The sequence below is a fragment of the Saccopteryx leptura genome, chromosome 1 (assembly GCF_036850995.1).
Source record: "Saccopteryx leptura isolate mSacLep1 chromosome 1, mSacLep1_pri_phased_curated, whole genome shotgun sequence".
Classification (NCBI taxonomy): Eukaryota; Metazoa; Chordata; class Mammalia; order Chiroptera; family Emballonuridae; genus Saccopteryx; species Saccopteryx leptura.
Window position 1 is genome coordinate 316,994,996 of NC_089503.1, and position 17,778 is coordinate 317,012,773.

Genomic DNA, 17,778 nt, shown 5'->3' on the forward strand with positions numbered 1-17,778 from the left:
AGAATTGATGCTTCTCATCTCTCTCCCTTCCTGTTTGTCTGTCCCTGCCTGCTACTCTCTCTGACTCTGTCTCTGTGGGGAAAAAAAAAAAAAAAGAACATGTGCTTAATAAATACAATGTGAACATTTGTTCAGTATCATTGTTGCATGCCTTGTCTATGTGTGTGCCTGGCCTTGGGGACCACCCCAACAGGAGTATAGCCCAGACCCAGGCTCTCAGACACCCTGGGATCAAGAGGCATCCCAGCCTGGTCCTCCAAATCCCACCTCCAAAGGTGGGTGTCCGCCTACCCACCCTCCCCCCTGTCTGGACTCTGGCCACCAATGTGGCCAGTCTGTCCCCACAAATCCCTTGGCCTGTGTGAACCCCAAATAAAGAAGACAGGCTGCTTTCAGTGGCTCCTGGGGCAGTGAGGAGGAGAGGGACAGGAGACCCTGGAGAGGAGGGGGCCCTTCATGGCCAGGGCTGTGACAGGTGGTACCTTCCTCCTCTCCACTGTACCCGGCCCAGCACTTGGGGCCAGTGTGCTGAGCTGCCAACCTGCTGGCATCCCCTTCCCTGAGGAGTTAGACCCAACAGTGGGCCAGGCCTTGATGGAGGCTGGGAGCAGACAGTTCTGAACTCTGGCTGAGACCACCCCTGCCAAAGCCCCGCCTGGGGCAGCTCCATAGGAGCGTGGGGGTGCTCTGGAGGGTAGGACCAGGACAATACTCGAAGGGGGAGATTAAGACCCAAGGTCTTCCTGGAGCATGACCTCATGACTAAATCTCTGGCCCTCAACACTCAGGCCACCCCTCCCCCCAGAGGTAGGAGGGGCACTGGGAGACACCTGCCCCGCCCCTCCCTTCCCATCCTCAGGTGGTATGTGTTGGGAGGGCAACCCACCCAGCCCCCTCTGCCCCCCAGGGCTACCACACCTTCGCCCAACCTGCTCCTCCCCACATCAGCAGGACAGTGGCCGCAGGGCCTGAGTTGACAGGGCCTTGGGTGTCATCAGGACTTGGCTGCAAGCACACTCCTTATCACTCCTTCTTACCCCACATTGCTCTGGGGGGTGTATTCACATTTGGCCCGGCTAACATGTCCTCCTGGACCCATGGCCCTCCCCCACAGAGGCCCAGGGAGCAGGACCCTGAGCTGGACCCCCTCTGGCTTTTCCTAATGCCATTTGGGGCAAGACTGTCCACTCCCACCTACTGTGGGCTCCCCAGATCAGGGATCCCCAACATTGTCCAGCACCTGGCTGGGCTCTGAACTGGTTTTGGACATGAACCCCCACCCCAGCTCCAGCTCCTTGGGAGGTGGGGATAAGCTAGCCAAGTTGGACCACATCCCCAGCCTCCTTCCGGGGCCCCATCCGTGGCTCCTGCCCTGGCCGCCTGGCTGGCCCAGAGCCCCACCAGCCCATTCTCCTGGCCTGGGGAACTTTGTAATTCTTCCTTCTCATGCATCCTCCAGCAAAATATTTGAGGAATGTTCTAATTATCTGTGATCAGCCAGGGAGGTGAGCCTGGGTCCACTTGTCCAGGAAGTACTCTGCAAATACCTGCGAGGGTGGCACCTGGCCCTCACGCCCACCCAATGCCACATCCCGCCAGCTGTCCCTCAGGTGAGCAGGGGTTGGCCCAGAACTTTCCAGCCACAGATGGGCAGGCTCTGGAGCTCAGCAGGGTACCATGGGGGCTAATGATGGCCTCAGTGCCCCTGTCAAGTGGGGATAAGAATGTCTTTCAGGGGTGGGGTCACTCTGCAGAGCCCCCAAGCCACCATCAGAGTGTCAGAGCTTGGCACCGGAAGGGTCTCCACAGCCTTTCTCTATGGAGTGGGACAGCATAGAAGGGAACAGAATGGGTCAGGGCTGGACACAGTTGGTGCAAGGGCCTGTGGAGCTCGGCCACCTGTGCTTCCTCGGGTCTTCCTGGAGTCTATGTGTCTCCCTCCCCTACTAGAGTTGAAGGCCCCACTCGGTCCTCAAGCCTGGGGCTTGAGGACATCCCCAGGTGTCAGAAAGGCCACTGCAACGTTGTTCTGAGCCTCAGTTTTTTCATCTGAAAATAGGAAACCATCAGCCCTCTTTTGGCAAATGGCCTTTCCCTCTCCTGGTCTGGGCTGGAAGAACCCAGACCAGCAAGATGATGGTAGGTTCATGTATACAGAAGACAGGCCTGACCACAGCCCGCCCTGGCCAGCTGGCCTGTCACCTCACCTGCCCAGACTCAGGGCCTCCACTTTCAGAAGAGGAACAGTTCAAAAAGGCTGCATATCCACCTCCTCCTAGGGCAGCTCTTCAGGATGGGCTTCTCCAGCCCGATACAGATGAGGAAACTGAGGTTTAGAGAACACCCAGAAGGGGGCATCAGGGCTTGTGGGTACGAACCAGGGTGTCCCAAGAGGAAGCACAGAGGGGCTGGAGATGGGAAGGGGCACCGCTAGGCACCTGCCCTGCCTGGGCCTCAGTTTCCCATCACTGTAGAGAGAGGCTGAGATGACAACCTAGGTACCTATAGCTGTATCCTAAAGAGAGTCCTCTGGGTTTGGGGTCCTGTGTTTGAGTTCTGCTCAGCCACTGACTCTCACTGGCCCTTTGAGTCTCAGTTTGCCCATCTGTCCAATGGGGAGAGTAGCCCTCGCTCGCAGGCAGGGTCTCCTGCAGGCTGACTCCTGGCACCGTGGTTCCTGCCAGCAATAATAGCCCTTCTAGGCCACTGCTCCATTCAGTCCACTGCCCACAGTGTCCCTGGGGAAAAGAGAACAGCATCATCTGCTCCCTCATGTCCCTGGTGGGCAGCTGCCAGCCCTCCTTCCCCACAGAGCTGGCGTTCTGGGCCTGGCATCCAGGGACCCTACCCTGGAAAGAAACCAGACAGGCTGGGCAAAAGCAGGCAGTGAACAGGAAGGGGGTCTTGGGCAAGGCTGAAGCCACTGGAGGTGGGCAAAGACAGCCAGGGGGTCCTCCACACCTAAGAGTAGGCCCCACAGCTGCTAAATCTATGGAATCAGAACCTCACCCCATCACTGTGACCCCATGACATTGATCCCTGACCTCAGACACTTCCAGACCTATACTGGGCATTCAGAGACATACTGGACCTGCAAATCCCCCTCCAAGGGTTCCCTGCCCTCTCCATCAGCCAGGAAAAACTCCAGGCCCAGCTTGCTCTCTCCTCCAAGAAGTCTTCCTGCCTCTCTCTTCTGTCCTCTCTCCCAGCATCTATGCCAGGCTCCTGCAGAGGCTGTTGAGGGCTGAGTCAGCAACACCTGTCTAGCCAGGCCATGGCCACACTTCCGGAACCCTTTGCTGTGCTCTGGACCTTCCCTAGCCTTATCCCTGGCCTTTCTCCTCATTCCTCATGGAGGGAATACCGGTGCCACAGTACCTGAGGCTACGCAGCACACAAAAGGCCCCAGCAGGAGTGAGACTCCTCTTCCAGCCCTGGCCTTGGTCTCAGCCCCAATTCCCCAGATATATTGGAAGTAAGGGCACCTAGCAGGCATGGGTAACCAGGATTGCCAACCTGAAACCTCAGGATAGATGGTGAATGAACTGGAAGGTGAGACAGATGGGAAGAAGCTGGCCAGGCTGGGAGTCGGGGTACCTCATGGGTCAGCCAGGCCTCACCCTTCCTGACTACTCTGGACACGGTCTGAGTTGCAGGTTTGGAGGCTGAGTCCCTGAAGGCAGTGGGCAGTGAGCCGTCACCTCTGTGTAGACTGCAGGGCAGGCCTGAGCTCCTGGCCCCAGGACTAAAATTCAGGCTGCCATCCTAGAGGTGGCCCGTTCCAGAAACAGATGAAGGTGGGGCTTGCATGGGCCACACAGAACCTCAGAGCCCAGTGTGAGCCCAGGCCAAGGCCCAGCCCCATCTGGGCTCCTCCAGGCTCTAGGCCCTGCCCTCTGTTCTCACCAAAGCCGGGAACCCCCTCTGGGCCAGAACCTCCTGGGCACAGAACCTTCCCCAGCCGTCCCGCTTCTTAAGCAGCCCACTGCTCTGGGCTTCAACTTCTGAGAATTTCTGGGCCACCAGGTCCTCCTCCTCAGCTGACCCCTTAGCCTGGATGCCTTGCAGGACAGGGTGCTCACTACCTCAGGGACAGCGTGCTCCACCCCCGGGAATCCTGGCTGTGATGACCTCACCTATGTGGCGAGTGTTTAATGAGGCCAGCACCTACAGAAGACCTCCCTGGGTTCAGAGGCCCCGGGGTCCTGCCTGAAGCTGCTCAGGACCACATGTTCCCCCTTCTTGCAGCCAGCCCCCTTTGGAGACACATCCAAGGCCACACAACCACCTGGCAAGGGTTCGACATCAGACCCAAGGGCAAGACCAGGCACCCTCGGCCTTTCTCCCCACTTCCTGTTTCCTTAGCATTCTTCCACTGTTGGCTGCCCTCCCGCCTCCCCCTCTCCCTCTCTCTCCTCCCCCTACAGGAATCTCCACCCTGGAAGGAAGGCAGGGAGGGGGAGCCAGGGGTCGCTCTGGGCTCACACTCAGACTTGGCTGCAAACCCTGGCTCTCAACACCTCTCTGGGAGGGGCTGGGAACTAAGCATGCAGTGACCAGCATGCGGGGTGGGGGGGGGGGCAGAGCACCCAGCAATGCCCACTTTGAAGCAGAAGCTAGACAACAAGGAGGACTTCCCTAGAAGATGGAGTCAGCACACCTCATATCCTGCCTTGCTCTCGGAGCTGCTGAAAAGGAAATAAGGGAGCACAGGGCCAGTATGTCCACCTCCCCGCACATGTCCTGGGGCTACAGCTTGTAGTGAAGCCCCCCTAGGTCACAGGACCAGCCAGGTGGGGTCTGAGAGAGAGGATGGGTGTAGCCCTCAGCCCAGAGCCAGCCCCAGACACAACCGACTGCAGCCCCCATCTGTCATTTCCAGAACCAGTGTCCCTGGAGTCCCCGCCATGCCCTGTGTAATGAGCCCAGAGGCCTGGTGTGCTCTGAGCTACTAGGGACAGGGTGAGCTACCAGAGCCTGAGGCTGCTGACTCCCTGTCCAGTGCTCTCCTAACACCAGCCTGCCTGGCCAGCCCTGGGGTCCAGCCAACGCCCTAGGCACATTCTTGAGCATCCTCCCTGGGCTGGCCCTATTTCATGGGCCTGAGGCTCAGGAAGGCCACCCCAGGAATCTGGGCATGTCAGACACTGTGCTTTACCCCCAGGACAGTGCCACCAAGGGGGGTGGTGACCCTGCTGAGGCAGTGACAGGGGCTTTGTCCATGGATGTGGCCAAGCCACCCCTTCAGCCACTAAAGGGCCCAATGTGGGTGGATGGCACCCAGGATGGACCCAGGGAAGACGGGGACAGCAAGGTGATGCTCTAGCTTCTTCCAGAGGGGGCATGGCGGCCGCAGCTGGAATTCCAGAGCTCCCAACCAGCAGTGAAGTCACCCTGGGAAGACTGAGTTGGGGGCAGCTGGGAAGTCTTCCAGTTCCCAGCCTACCCCTGTGCCCACCTACACCTGCCAGGGGCAGCACTAGCCTGAAGGATTCTGCCACCACTGTGCAGTGGGCCCTGACAGGTCTGGGCCTCACTGGGCCTACCACACATGAGTAGGCATCTTACCACCTGACATGTGTTTACTGGGCACCAACTAGGTGCCAGCTGCTGTGTTGGGTCCTAAGCGGGGGGAGGCAGCTGTTAACCTTACAACACAAGCCCGGCCTCACGAAGCCTGTGTGCCTATGGTGACCCCTTCCCAGTCAGCCCTGCAGATTCTGTCTGGGGAAATTGTCCCAAAGCTCCCCCCATCTGAGGCCAGAGGCTGGAGCAGCATCCTCCACCTCCTGTTGTCCACCCCATACCCAGAATGAATCTACCCATCCTGTTCTGCTTAAAACCTTCCCTCCCTCAGCTCCCAGGACTGGGGCAGCTGCCCCTGCCACCGCTCCGCCCTCCTCTCCCACCCCCACCCCACTCTGGCTGTTACCCACTCCTCATTCTCCAGCCCACACCCACAGTCGTCCCTCTGCCAGAAATGCTATCCTTTCCAGCACATTCTTTAGGACCAGGTCAGAGCTCACCTTCCACAAGCAGTCTTCCCTGATCCACCCTCACTGCAGATGGGGTAGGGGTTCCCGTTGTGGGTAGCACAGGAGAAGAAGGGAGGGGCTGCCCAGTCCCACCTGCACACACGGCTCATCGTGTTCACCTAGCCCACGGGCTGCCATAGGTGCTGTGGTGGGAGGGGCGTGGTGTGGTGGGGGAGGGCCCAGGGTGGTGAGGGAGGCTGGCAGGAAGAGGAGAAGGAGAGCAGGGCAGAGGACACCTAGGCCCATTACTCAGATGGAAAAACTGAGGTCCAGAAAAGTGGCAGGTGACCCCCGAGATTGCCACAAATCCACAGCACATGGCACCAAACACATGCTGACCCAACAGAGATCACAAGCTGGTCAACTGGGCCTGCCTTCTTATGACTCCAGGTCAACAGACAATTCTAACCAGAGGTCACAGGCAGTGGCATTTGCATCAGCAGGATGCCCTGAGAGGCAGCACAGACCCAGGCTGGCATCTGGGCTCAGCCCCCTTAGGCATGACTTAGAGAGTTACTGACCATCATGCACCCCACTTGACCCTTACACAGAGCCCTTGCTTAGCCCCCTGTCCTGGTGGCAAGGGAGGAAACGGCCAAAGCGTACCCCAACTGGTGTGCACATGTCAGTCCCACAAGAGGCCCTTATAAGGGTACCTGCGTCCTCCAGGAGAACACCTGAGTCTCCCAGGAGCAGGTAGTCTATTCTAGAGGAATTCCATTCAAAGGTGCTTTTAAATATGGTTTACCATGAGGGTCCTTGGCACCCTTGTGGCACCAAGGGAGGTGAGCTGAAACACCACCCACCCTTGTCCTGGCTCCTTCCCTCCAGAGGCCTGGGCACGGTGGCAGGGCTTCCCAGCACAACAGCACAGGGAACACCTCTGACCTGGGAGGCGAGTGGAGTGGAGTGGGGAACAGGGACATCCACAGGGAGAGTGGGGTGGTGTCCAGAAAGTGATGGAAGACTACAGGTCTCGTCAGGATGGGAGCCAGGGGTGCTAACTCAGGCTCTTCCAGATCATGGCTGATGTGCAGGGAGCTGCTCACTGGGCAGGGTGGCATCCACTCTGGGCAGCTGACAGGCTTTAAGGTCTGCTGCAGCAATGACTACTTGGAGACTGCCGAATTACAGTGTCGTCCAATCAGAGCCTCAGACAGAGCCCTTCATGGACTCCCTGGGGCCTCAGAGGCCACCTGCTCCAGCCTGAGGCTGGGAGAGGTGTTGATGGGCAGGTTTCCAGGACCCCTGCTGTGCTTTGCCGCTGAGGCTATGGGGTGACTGCCTTGGGGCCTTAGTATCCTCATTCATGGAGTGGGCTAAGCACACTATATGGCTGCCAGCACAGATGACCCAGTGAGGGCTGGCTGTCTTCCAGGCAAGGCCATTCCTCAGCATCTCTGGCCTCACTTCTGGATCTGCTTGAATGCCTCCAGGGCCAGAGAGCTCACTACCTCTTTGCCAACAACTGGACTGGCTTGAGGCTCAGGCTCTCCATTTAGGGGTGAGGACACCCAGGGTGGGAAGCAGGACTGGGGGGGGGGCTGAGCAAGTGGAGCAGCTCTGTGATGAAGACAGGGAAGATGGAGAAAGGAAAGAGGGAACGCACCTGTGCCCACCCCCACCCTGTTGGCCAGCCCAAGGGGAGGCCCCAGCCCCGCGCCAGGGAAGGAGGACAAACGGTGGTTTTGTCCTTGGCCAGCGGGCGGCCTGCACCACACAATGACCCTTTCATCAGGCTGAGGGAGCCCTGGGCCGGGGTTTCATCTGACAAGGGAGGGCGCCCAGCCTCCTGTCCCCTTGCTGGGGGGTAGGGGGGTGCTGAGCCCTATCTAAGCTGGACCCAGGGCCATGAAAAATGGAGGCCTCAGGGGAGCCAGCTGAAACCCCTCCAACTGCCCAGGGGGAGGGAAGCCCCAGCATTTAGGGGACTGGCCACAGGCTGCACTGGGGGGGGGGCTGTTCCGGGTACTCCCCAATCCTGAGCTGACAGGTCTGGTTCCCTCAATCAAGACCTCCATCTCATCCCTTCCCCTCCCCTGCTGCCACCCTCTGCCCAGAGCATTGGTCCAGATCCCCCGCTGGGAGTCTGGGCTCCCCACAGGCTGCTAAGATTCTGAGGGATCTGGTAGGGTGAAGGGGGCAGGGAGTGTGACTCGCTAGGCCTGTGTCCACCATGTCCCCAGGGGAGCCCAATGCAGAAACAACACCCCCCCTCGTGGTGCCCTCCTCCCCTCAGAGAGCCTCCACCAGTTGCCTGCACCAATCTTGAGGCGCCGGAGACCCTGGGGCTCTTCTCTCTGTTGGACCACCATAGGGAACACTTCCTCAGAGGGCTATTACCTTAGGCTCCAGGTGACCTCAGAAGCAGGCCTCTCTGTTTGACCCTGGCATTCAGTCTGCCCACCTCAGCAAGACACTGTGAGGCTCCCTCAAGAGGAACCCTGGGTGAATGGGCTTGATAAGAGAAGAGCTATTCCTTCCAAAGTTCTCTCGCACCTTCCTGTTTAGTCTGGGCAACTCCTATCCATTCTTTGAAACTCTGTCTAGGTGTCACCTCCTCCAGGAAGCCCTCCAAGACACCCTTAAGAGTTCATCACTCTCCTCTGAATAAACAGCCACTGGGCCTCTCTTCTCCTAATAGCTGAAAATGACCCCATCTCCTGAGCACTGCATACCAGGGACCCAGCTAAGCACATCTCTGCATTTGCTTGTTGAATTCTCACACCCACTCTGGCAGAGCTGAGTTCCCATAGCCCTTCTGTATGGAGGACACAGCCAAGGTTCCAGGATGCACCCAGGCAGTAAGAGGAAAAATGGAAATGGGATCTGGGTCATCTTGGCCTCACAAGGACTCAAAGGAAACCTGGTTAGAAAATGGACCATTCTCTTGCAGGCCTCAACACTCAGCTGCAGAACTCACTGTGGCCCCAGAAGAAGCCTATGAGGAACCCCTGCCTGCCCCCGCCCTCCCTACCCACACACAGAGGATCAAAGGGAATCCTTTCCAGAATGCACCAGCCCCCCCTTTAACTAGTGGTTGACAAGTCTCACTCACATGCCAGTGACTTCTTGGGGTTTTCTTGAGCTGGGGGTCCCTTGGGTGCTAAGATTTTGTCAGATTCCTTGGCTCTAACCCCCCTGTGTACACACCCACCTTTCTCCAGAGCTGAACGTGCTTTCAGACCTGAAGGCACATGGGCCTGATCTGAGTCTGAAAAGGAAGGCTCTCCAGCCCTGGTAACAGATGAGTATCCTGAGGCCAAGAGAGGCACATGGACCTGATCGAGGACACACAGCAGAGCTCCTTTCACATCCTGATAAACACAGCCTTCCACGCCGGGAGCTGCTCCTCCCAAGGGTGACCTGTCCATGCCTGAGCCGGTGGCCCCATTCTGCCCCCACGCGGGCTGTGATGCCACAGGAGCAGACCTGATTCAGCCCCCCCTCCCACCTAGGGTCATGCCCACATGGCTTCTGGGACTGCGGTGGACACCACCAATAAAGCCACAGCAGTAGAGCCGGGAAGAAGCCCAGCCTTGGCTGGGCAGTGGTGAATGCCCCCTAACCCCCCACAACCAGGTGGTCGGTGAGTAACCACCCTGTCACTCATGACTCACTCAGCTCCCCAGAGCAGGAGGTCACCATGAAAGGCTCCTACCGGAAGACCTGGGGGATCATTGCAGCCAACCCCCACATCTGGGAGGGGGAGGCCAAGACCGGAACAGACCTGCCCAGCACAGGAGGCCAGCTTGGTCCTGGCAGGAGGCCTCCACCAGGCGCCCATACCAGCTGACCTGGCATCACAAACCATCCTCTTGGCCTGCGGCCCCCCACCTGCCCTCCCTTGGGCCCTCACTGACCCCCCGCCAGCCCTGGGAGCTTCTGCTCTGACGACAGAGGTGCAGAGGAGGGTATGGCTGGCCAGAGCCGCCTCACACAAGCTTAGCTGGCCGAGCTCAGCATCAGGCACGGGGAAGCTCAGGGCCCTTCCAGGCCAGCACACCCGTCGGACCCAATCAGTGGCAGGGGCCCAGGCATGCATCTGGGATTCACTGTGCACGGACCACAGCCCAGGACAGGGAGCTGGGAGAGCAACCCAGATGAAAGGGAAAGGATCAACTGTCCGCCAGTGTCTGTGATGCCAGCAATGGGATGCCTTCTGGAAAGTTCTCTGAAGCAGAAAGCAGCCTCCACCCAGGGCTCCTCCTGCCCCGGGCGTCCTCAGCTCTCCAAGGGCCAACCTTCTTCAGCATTCCTGTGGCACTGAGGTGGGCTTACCATTGGCCCACAACAGGTCTCAAAGCACTTTTGCATTGGCCGCCTCACCTGCCTTCAGGCATCAGCTAAACCAGTAAAGAGGGTTTTCTCACCATGCACTCTCCTTTGCACCACCTGGAGTTTGCTCCCACCCACGGCATCTTCTATATCTGGTCTCTGCCCACCCAAGCAGGGCAGGGAAGCCCTAGAGATGCTTGAAGCCTTCCTCCCTTGCTCCTGGGAATGTCTGGTTTTGTCTCTCCTCAGGAAAGGTTAGCATCAGCACTTCCCTGGGGACAGCAGGTCAGGCTGGGCTGGCTGGAAGGCCAGTTGATGAAGGTAGGGCAGGGGGCAGTCCGACTTACTCCCCCACCACCCACACCAGACCCCAGAACTGGCTCAGGACCATTTGGGAAAGCCGTTGCCTTGGGAGAATTCTGCCAACAAAGCTGGCAGGCACACTCGTGAAGAGAGCCTGTGTGGGCACAGATGTCACTGTAGACCCTGATTTGGAGGGCCAAACCCAAAGGAAAACTTGGGGTCTGGGGAGGTATACTGGCCATCACCTGCCTCATAGCAACTCAGCGGCTGCCTTGTCCCCCCACCCCCTCTCACCAGCTCCTGAGCCCCTTACCCGCCTCCTTCTTGCAGAATCTCACTACAAACCGTCCAGGGAGTCCAGGTTTCCCAGCCCCTGAACACCTCCCCGTTAACACCAAACCTCAGCCAGCTGGGTCCAAAATGGGTTCTTAAGCAGAGGAGCTGAGGACTGTCTAGCAAGATTTAAGATTGTGATGCTGGGGATTCTGGTAAAGGAGAAGCTCTGGACCTACACCCGGACCTCTGAGAACCTGAGACTGGGAGTCCAAGGCCCCCTGGGCTGATCCACTTCTTGGGGGACCCCAGAAACAGGACTAGCTGGAGTCCCCAATGATCAGGAGGTCTCCACCCGCCCTGCCTGGGGCAGCCTGCTTCATCCCCCCCCCCCCAGGCGATGCCTCCACAGCCGGGGCTGCCCGCCGGGCCTGGAGCGTTCTCTGCGCCCGGACCTTGTAATTATGTCCCACAGCCCGGGAAACCGCGGGCCTCGCAGCATCTGGCTGTGGTTGCGAACTTTTGTTTCAAGATGCGCGACTATTTATAGAAGGAAAACTGGTAGGATAGTAATTTCCTAGGAGTTGGAGAAGAAATTGGCTGTGTCTCTATTAAAAGGGGGTGGGGGCACGGCGATTTATTAGGACTGCGGCTTCGTGGGGGGAGGGGGTGGCTCAGGGAGCGGGAAGGCAACGGCTGCCCCCTCTGGCCGCGTTAGGCGACCCCGGACGTGGCCCGCGTGTAAAGGAGAGGGAGGGGGAGGAGGAGGAGGGGAGGAAAGAAGGGGGAGGGAGAGCTGCTCTGAGGTTTAATCAGTAGCATCCAGCTTAAATTCCCCCAAACGGTGGTTCCATAAATCAAACTTTTTTTTTTTTAAATCGGAGGCCAGAGCATATGCGTCCCATTAGGAATCCAACGAAGCCACCACTGCGCCAACGGGCCCCCTCGGCTCGCTGGGCCAGGCCGAGCCCTGCCTGGAGCTGCCCGGAGCCCCGCGGGCGCTGGCCGGCCCAACGCACACGCGCGCCCACGCTCAGCGCTGCCCTGGCTGGAACTGCACGGCGCACCTCGGCTAGCCGCGGGCACACTGTGCACACCGCCGCCCCCCGGGTGAGAAGTCGGCCCAAGCAGGGATCAAGCCCCCAGCTCGGAGGGAACACACGAGAAGCCGCAGCAACCTCATAGAACAGCTTGGGCGCTGTCTGTTGGGGTGCCCCGTGCACGTGTGCGCCACTGTATGCGGCCGAGCGGGTTATGTGGATACGGTTTTCACAAATGTGGCACGACCGTGCCGGCATGGATGTACATTTGGTAGGATGAGTCCGTTGGTCCAAGACTCTGCTGGGACGCGCAGGGAATCTCCGTGTCGCCCCCGCGCCCTCCGGCCTTTGCGCTTGGTGCCTCAGCCTGGTCTCGGGAGTCATTCAGGCCTCTCGGGAGTCACCTTTTCTCTAACCCCAAAGCCGGAACTTCTCATTGCCAGAGCTCTCCTCATCCCCGGGCCCTCCACCTACGCGGGTTAGGCCAGCCAGGCGACCCAAAATCTCCCTGTTTTTGCGCACACCGGACACCCGGCGCCCCGCCCAGGGACCTCACTGCCTCGTTCCCTGTCCTCCCAGTTCCTGCGGGGAAGGCTGATGCAGGAGTGCCCCCGCCCGCCCACCCCGCATGCGGCCCGCGGCACTCACAGGTAGCTGCCGCTGGACAAGATGAGAAAAATCTGCGGGCAATAGATGGAGAGAAGCGCGCTGCGCGGCGACAGCAGGAGCATGGTGGGCCGGCGATCTTGGCGAGGCTGGGCAGGCCCCGCGGGCAGGGCGCCTGAGCCAGCTGATACCGAGGTTTCCGCGGCCCTCCCCGAGGTAGGGCAGCGGCAGTGGGCGCTAGGGACCCTGGCGTGGGGGTCCCGGCGCAGTGGTCGCCGGTGCCCCACCGCCAGGGCCGCGCATCGCGCTTGGACTGGAGTGCGGGGCGGGGGGGGGGGGACCGGCAGGGGGCAGCGGGTGTGCCTCAGCCGCCGTCTGGACCTCCGTCCGTCGATCGGTCGGAACCGGCTCTGTCACTAGCTCTGGCTCACGTCTTCAAGTCTCCAGAGGCACGCAGCTGCCATTGGCCGGGCCGCCCCTACATCCGCCTCCTCCGCGGGCGGGTTTTTTAAAGGGGAGGCTGACCCGAGAGCGCAGCAGGAGCCGCCCCCAAGGCTTGCCCAAACTGCCTTGGCTGGGACCCCTTCCCGCAACTTCAGAGAGCCACACAGCTCTGGCCGACGCTGAAGGGTGCACCTTGGGGTGGGGGGGAGCACCGTGGGTAAACCGCGCGGGGGCGTGCGCTTCTCTTAGAGGCTGTGCTCCGCAATGTGTGCTCTTGTGTGTATGCATGTGCCTGCATGTGCCTGTGTGTGCCTGCGGGAGCGTGGGCGCATCAGTGAGGGCGCAGGTGTGTGCGCACAGATGCACTACGTGTGCTGCGCCTCTGACCGCGTGCGCCCCTGGGTTTGGTGAGGCTCGCTATGGGTTGCATGCACTCACTGCTATGGCCAACCAGACCCAGCCTGGCAGGGCTCACCTGTGCACATGCGCATTGGTGTCTCTGCAGGGTTCTGCCTCTGAGTCTCTTCGGAGAGGCAGACTGTGGAAAAGTACCCCCAGCAGGTGCACAGAGGCCCGCAACTCTGGCTTTCCTCCTCACTTCTTTTGGTTGTAATAAAGTGTAATTTTTTTAAAACCCAGAAACACAGGTTTTGAGTCCCACCTTCTGTAGTTTGACAAGCTTGGCTACACATCAGTGGTCCTCTAGATACAGTATAGACGCCATAAGCTGGGGCAAAGGCACAAAGCAGGTAAAATGACAAGAAAAAAGAGGTCTCTACAATATGGCCAACGGGCCCAGGGTGAGTGGATTTCCGGGATTCTAGACAAGGTATGAAGGAATCCTAGCACACTGGAGGAAAGGCTGCCTCTCCAACTTCATCCTTTCTGGCTGGGTCCAGGGATCTCAGGCCCCTTTGCCTCTCCTGGCTCCAAGGACAGGAGGCAGGCATGGAGCAGGGCTGGTCTTAGGACTTCATGACCCTTGTTCCTGGAGACAGCAGGTGCCCAGACTCCAGACAGATGCTCCAAGCCATGGCTTGGCTTCTTCCAGGGCTGCAGCTTCGAGGCTGCTCCATCCCCACATGAGGAAATGTAACTCCCCAAAGCCATTTGTTTTAAAATTGTGCAAAATCCAAGACACAGCTGGTCTTGGGACCCCAGTCTCCATAGGGATTGTGAGGACCGAGTTCTCCATTCCTGCTGGTCTGGGAGCTCCCCCAGGGGCTGCACATCTGCACTGGCTGAGAGGCATGTGGTGCGGGGGGTGGGGGGGTGGGGGGGGGCTGCATGGACACAGGTGTGGGCTGGCAGGCTGTGATCACAGAATATCTCCCCAACATATAGGTTGGAACTTTGATGACCCTGAAGTTCCAACTCCTCCGATTCTGAGGTCCCAGAATACACTCTCTGGAGGCGTCCCCAGGGTGCCTGCAGCAGCTGTAATACTGTGGTCATTAACAATGAGAAAGGCTGGACTGGTGTGAACAGGTGTTTATTGGGACCCCTGCCCCCAATCTCACAGCTAAAGCCCCCAGGACTAAACATCACAGCACCCAGTAAAGGAGGCACTATGGCTACCCCACTTTTTGGATGAGAAAAGGTGGGCTGGGAGGTTTAAGAGCTCACCCAAGGTCACCAGATGAGGAGTGAGGGAGAGGACTGACCACCCAAACCTTGTCCTCAATGCACTGGGCTTCTAGGTTATTTAACCCCTCAGATGACATCTGGGCCCAGCTTCCCTCTCCTCCCTGCCTTGTACAGCCAAGATGGCTTGAAAGAAAGCAACCCCCTTCACTCTCACAAGTTCAAGGATGGCAGGGGCTGAGATGGTGGCAGGGACTGAACCCCCTCACCTTAGTAGGTACCACAGTGTCTTTCTGGGTTTCCTAGATGTGGGTCCACAGGAGTGTTTAGGGGAGCACACCAGGGGGAGGAGTCCCCACTCCAGGATTCCTTCATGGGAGCAGAGGGCAGAGCCTGAGCCACTACCTGCTCTCATACACTCCCAGAGAGGCTGGCACATGTGCCTGGGTGCACAGGCTGGGCCTCTCTCACTGGGCTCTCCCTATTCAAACACTGGCCACCATCCAATTCAGGACAGCCAGACCTACAGTCCCATTTACTGAAGGGAACAGGAGGTTCAGGGCATTTGTGTGTTGGGGGAGCAGCCCGGGGAGCCTAGGCTGGGCACTGACTTCACTCCCTTTGCTGCCTGGGAGTGGGGAGGTAGGGGTGCTTCATAGAGCTCTTGCAAGCTGCTTCCAGATGACTCCTGTTGAGGAAATGGTGCTAGGAAAAGTAGTCCCTGGTGGAGACCAGAGCCAAGTCCAGTCCCTGCTTTGCCACTTACTCTTGTGGATAAGTGACTCGACCTTCCTTGCTGGGTATCCTAATCCTTAAAAATGGGAAAAGTAAGGGCACTTAACTCCAGCATTGCCCGGACACACAGGCCTCTCAGTGCTGAGAACCAGACTGCAGAGAAAGCCTCATTAGGGGGTGCCCATTACTTTGGGGGACACAGGAAAAGTAACTGCAAAGTCTGCTGGAGAGTCCAGAAAACAGTGCCTCCCTCCCCACCCAGCAGACTGATGCATGCACCCTCACCTCCCATAAACAAACACACAGGGACACAGCCTACACAGACCCACAAAAAAGAGCCACCAACAGCTGCAGAGATGCCAGCCAAGTCTGCAGAACTGAGGCTGGGAAAAAGGGCTTCCAGTCTTGCCCCTGCAGTCACCAGCCTCAGTTTCTCCATCTGTAAAATGGCTGAGGGGGCAACGGAGGAAATTATTCTCAGGTAGAACTTCTACCTCTCTGCGGGGAAGCTGCGTCTCCACTAGCGGCACCTGGCCGGGCCCTTCCTCGGGGCTGTTCGCCGGCTTTGCCTGAGACTGGAATCGGCCTGCCTCTCTCCACTGGCAACGCACAGTAGGCGCACAGGGAGCAGTGGGGTGCGGGGCCGTGAGCGCCCCGGCGAGGTGCACCGCACCCCCTCACGGTCATGCCGCCCCTCCACCCCCACTTCGAGAGAGGCTGAGACAGATTCTGTCTAAAGGAGATCGCAGCTCAACAGGTAAGGACTCGGCTGGGTTCAGGAATGTGGAAATACGACTCGGAGCAGCTACTGCTGTGAGCGCGGCCCGCCGGGCGCCCGCCCGCCCGGCCGCGCCAGGGGGAGCGCAGCGAGAGGGGGACGGGCCGAGATCCCCGGGAGGGCGGGGATGCGGGGCCCGGACCGAGCCCGAGGCGGCCGGGCCGGCCGTGCGGCCCCTCCCGAGCCAGCCGGACAAGTTGTCAAGGTAATTTCAACACGTCCGGGTGATGGATAGAGACGAAGGGCCGTGGCGGGCGCACCGACCTGCGCGCTCGCGGCCGGGGTGCGCGCCCCCCCGCCCGCTGGGGCCTCCCGGAACGCCCGACACCCCCCCTTCCGCCCCCCGTCCCGGCGCGCCCTCCAGGCGGCGAGCGCTCGGCCCGGGCTCTGCGCCCAGCGCAGCCCGGGGGAGGGAAGGCGCGTCCCACCCCCGGGGCCTGGAGCCCAAACAGGTGAAAGTACGCGCCGCGCACGCTCACCGCTACCCGCGAGCCAGCCCGCGGCCGCCTGCGCGCCCTGCTCTCCCTCCACCAGCCCTGGACTAGGCGCCCCTCGGGAGAATCTGCCGCTCAGGGGACTCGGCTGCATCTTTGCCCGGCTTAGACAAGGGTCCAACACACAGGCCAGCCACGGATCCTCGAGAACCGCCCATGGCAGCCTCCTGTCCCCACGTTCCTGCGGGGACACCCAGGAGGTGGTTCCCGACGGCAGTCCCTACCCACGGCGTTACTCACCCGAGCTTCACGTAGAGGACGCCAAAGCAGAGAAACACGTAAAAAATCCACTTGCGAAAGTTTCTGTGCATGATCCAGGGAGGGGGGCTGCGCCATAGACAGCGGCGGCCGGAGGGGACGCGCGGGCGGGGCGGGGAACGGGCAGGGGCGGGGGGCCTTGGCGGACCGCTTTCAGCCGGCGCTGCGGCTCGGGCGGCTGGCGACGCCCGGGCACTCGGCGCGCGCTGCCACCATGGTGAGCCCGGGGTGCCGCTGCCGCTTGCGCCTGGGGGGGTGACCTAGGCTGGGGGCCACAACCTCGGAGCCCGGCTAAGCAACCACGGGACCCCAGGAGCGCCAGCGGGGACCCGGGCCCAGCCCCGGCCCCGAGTGCGGCTGCTAGGCAGGCGCTGCCTGTACTGGGCGCAGCCGCCTGGGGCCGTGCGCGCCTCGCCGAGCGCCGCGGCGGCCAATGTGTCCGCACTTGTCGGCCTCCCCAGGTGACTCGCGGCCCGGGCAAGCGAGCTGCGAGGGAGCGAGCGCGCCCCAGGTAGGAGGATCCGCCTCCCGCCCGCCCTCCTCGCTCGCCGCGCGCTCTCTCTCCCTCGCTCCCGGCTCTCCCCTCCCTTTTCTCCTCCCTCCCCCGTGACACACAGACACATCCACCCCCAGGACCCCCTCCCCAGACCGGCTCCCTTCGAATCGTCCTACTAGTACTGGGATGGGGGAGGGGGGTTGGGTGCGTAGGGGGGGGCCGGTGGAGAGGGTGCGGCTCGAAAGAGACACCTGCGAGGGCTGGCTGCTGCTCTGCGCCCGCAGGGGTGGGGGTGGGGGTGCCGGGGAATGGACGGTACAGATCGTGGTGGCCACTTGGCCTCCAGTTTCTAGTGGGGGAGGAAGAGACCACCCAGCCATATCGCTGTTCTGGCGTGCTTCCCCTCCCTACCCCCAGCAATTATTCACACAGGGTCCTCCTGGGCCACACCCTT

At 60.3% G+C, this 17,778-nt stretch overlaps 1 protein-coding gene across 2 annotated transcripts in view; it reads right to left on the reverse strand.

Annotated features, from left to right (window-relative positions):
• WNT7B (Wnt family member 7B) overlaps positions 1-17,298 on the reverse strand; it is a 50,047-nt gene extending 32,749 nt beyond the window's left edge. The window contains exon 1 of one of the 2 annotated variants that reach the window (XM_066358662.1): positions 16,811-17,298. In XM_066358662.1, the coding sequence (XP_066214759.1) occupies positions 16,811-16,881 (71 nt within the window). In that variant the 5' untranslated portion in view covers positions 16,882-17,298. Of the gene's footprint in view, positions 1-12,577; positions 12,862-16,810 lie in introns of those variants that run through there. The other variant, XM_066358661.1, reaches the window with a different exon arrangement.
• Between the last annotated feature and the right edge of the window lie 480 nt (positions 17,299-17,778).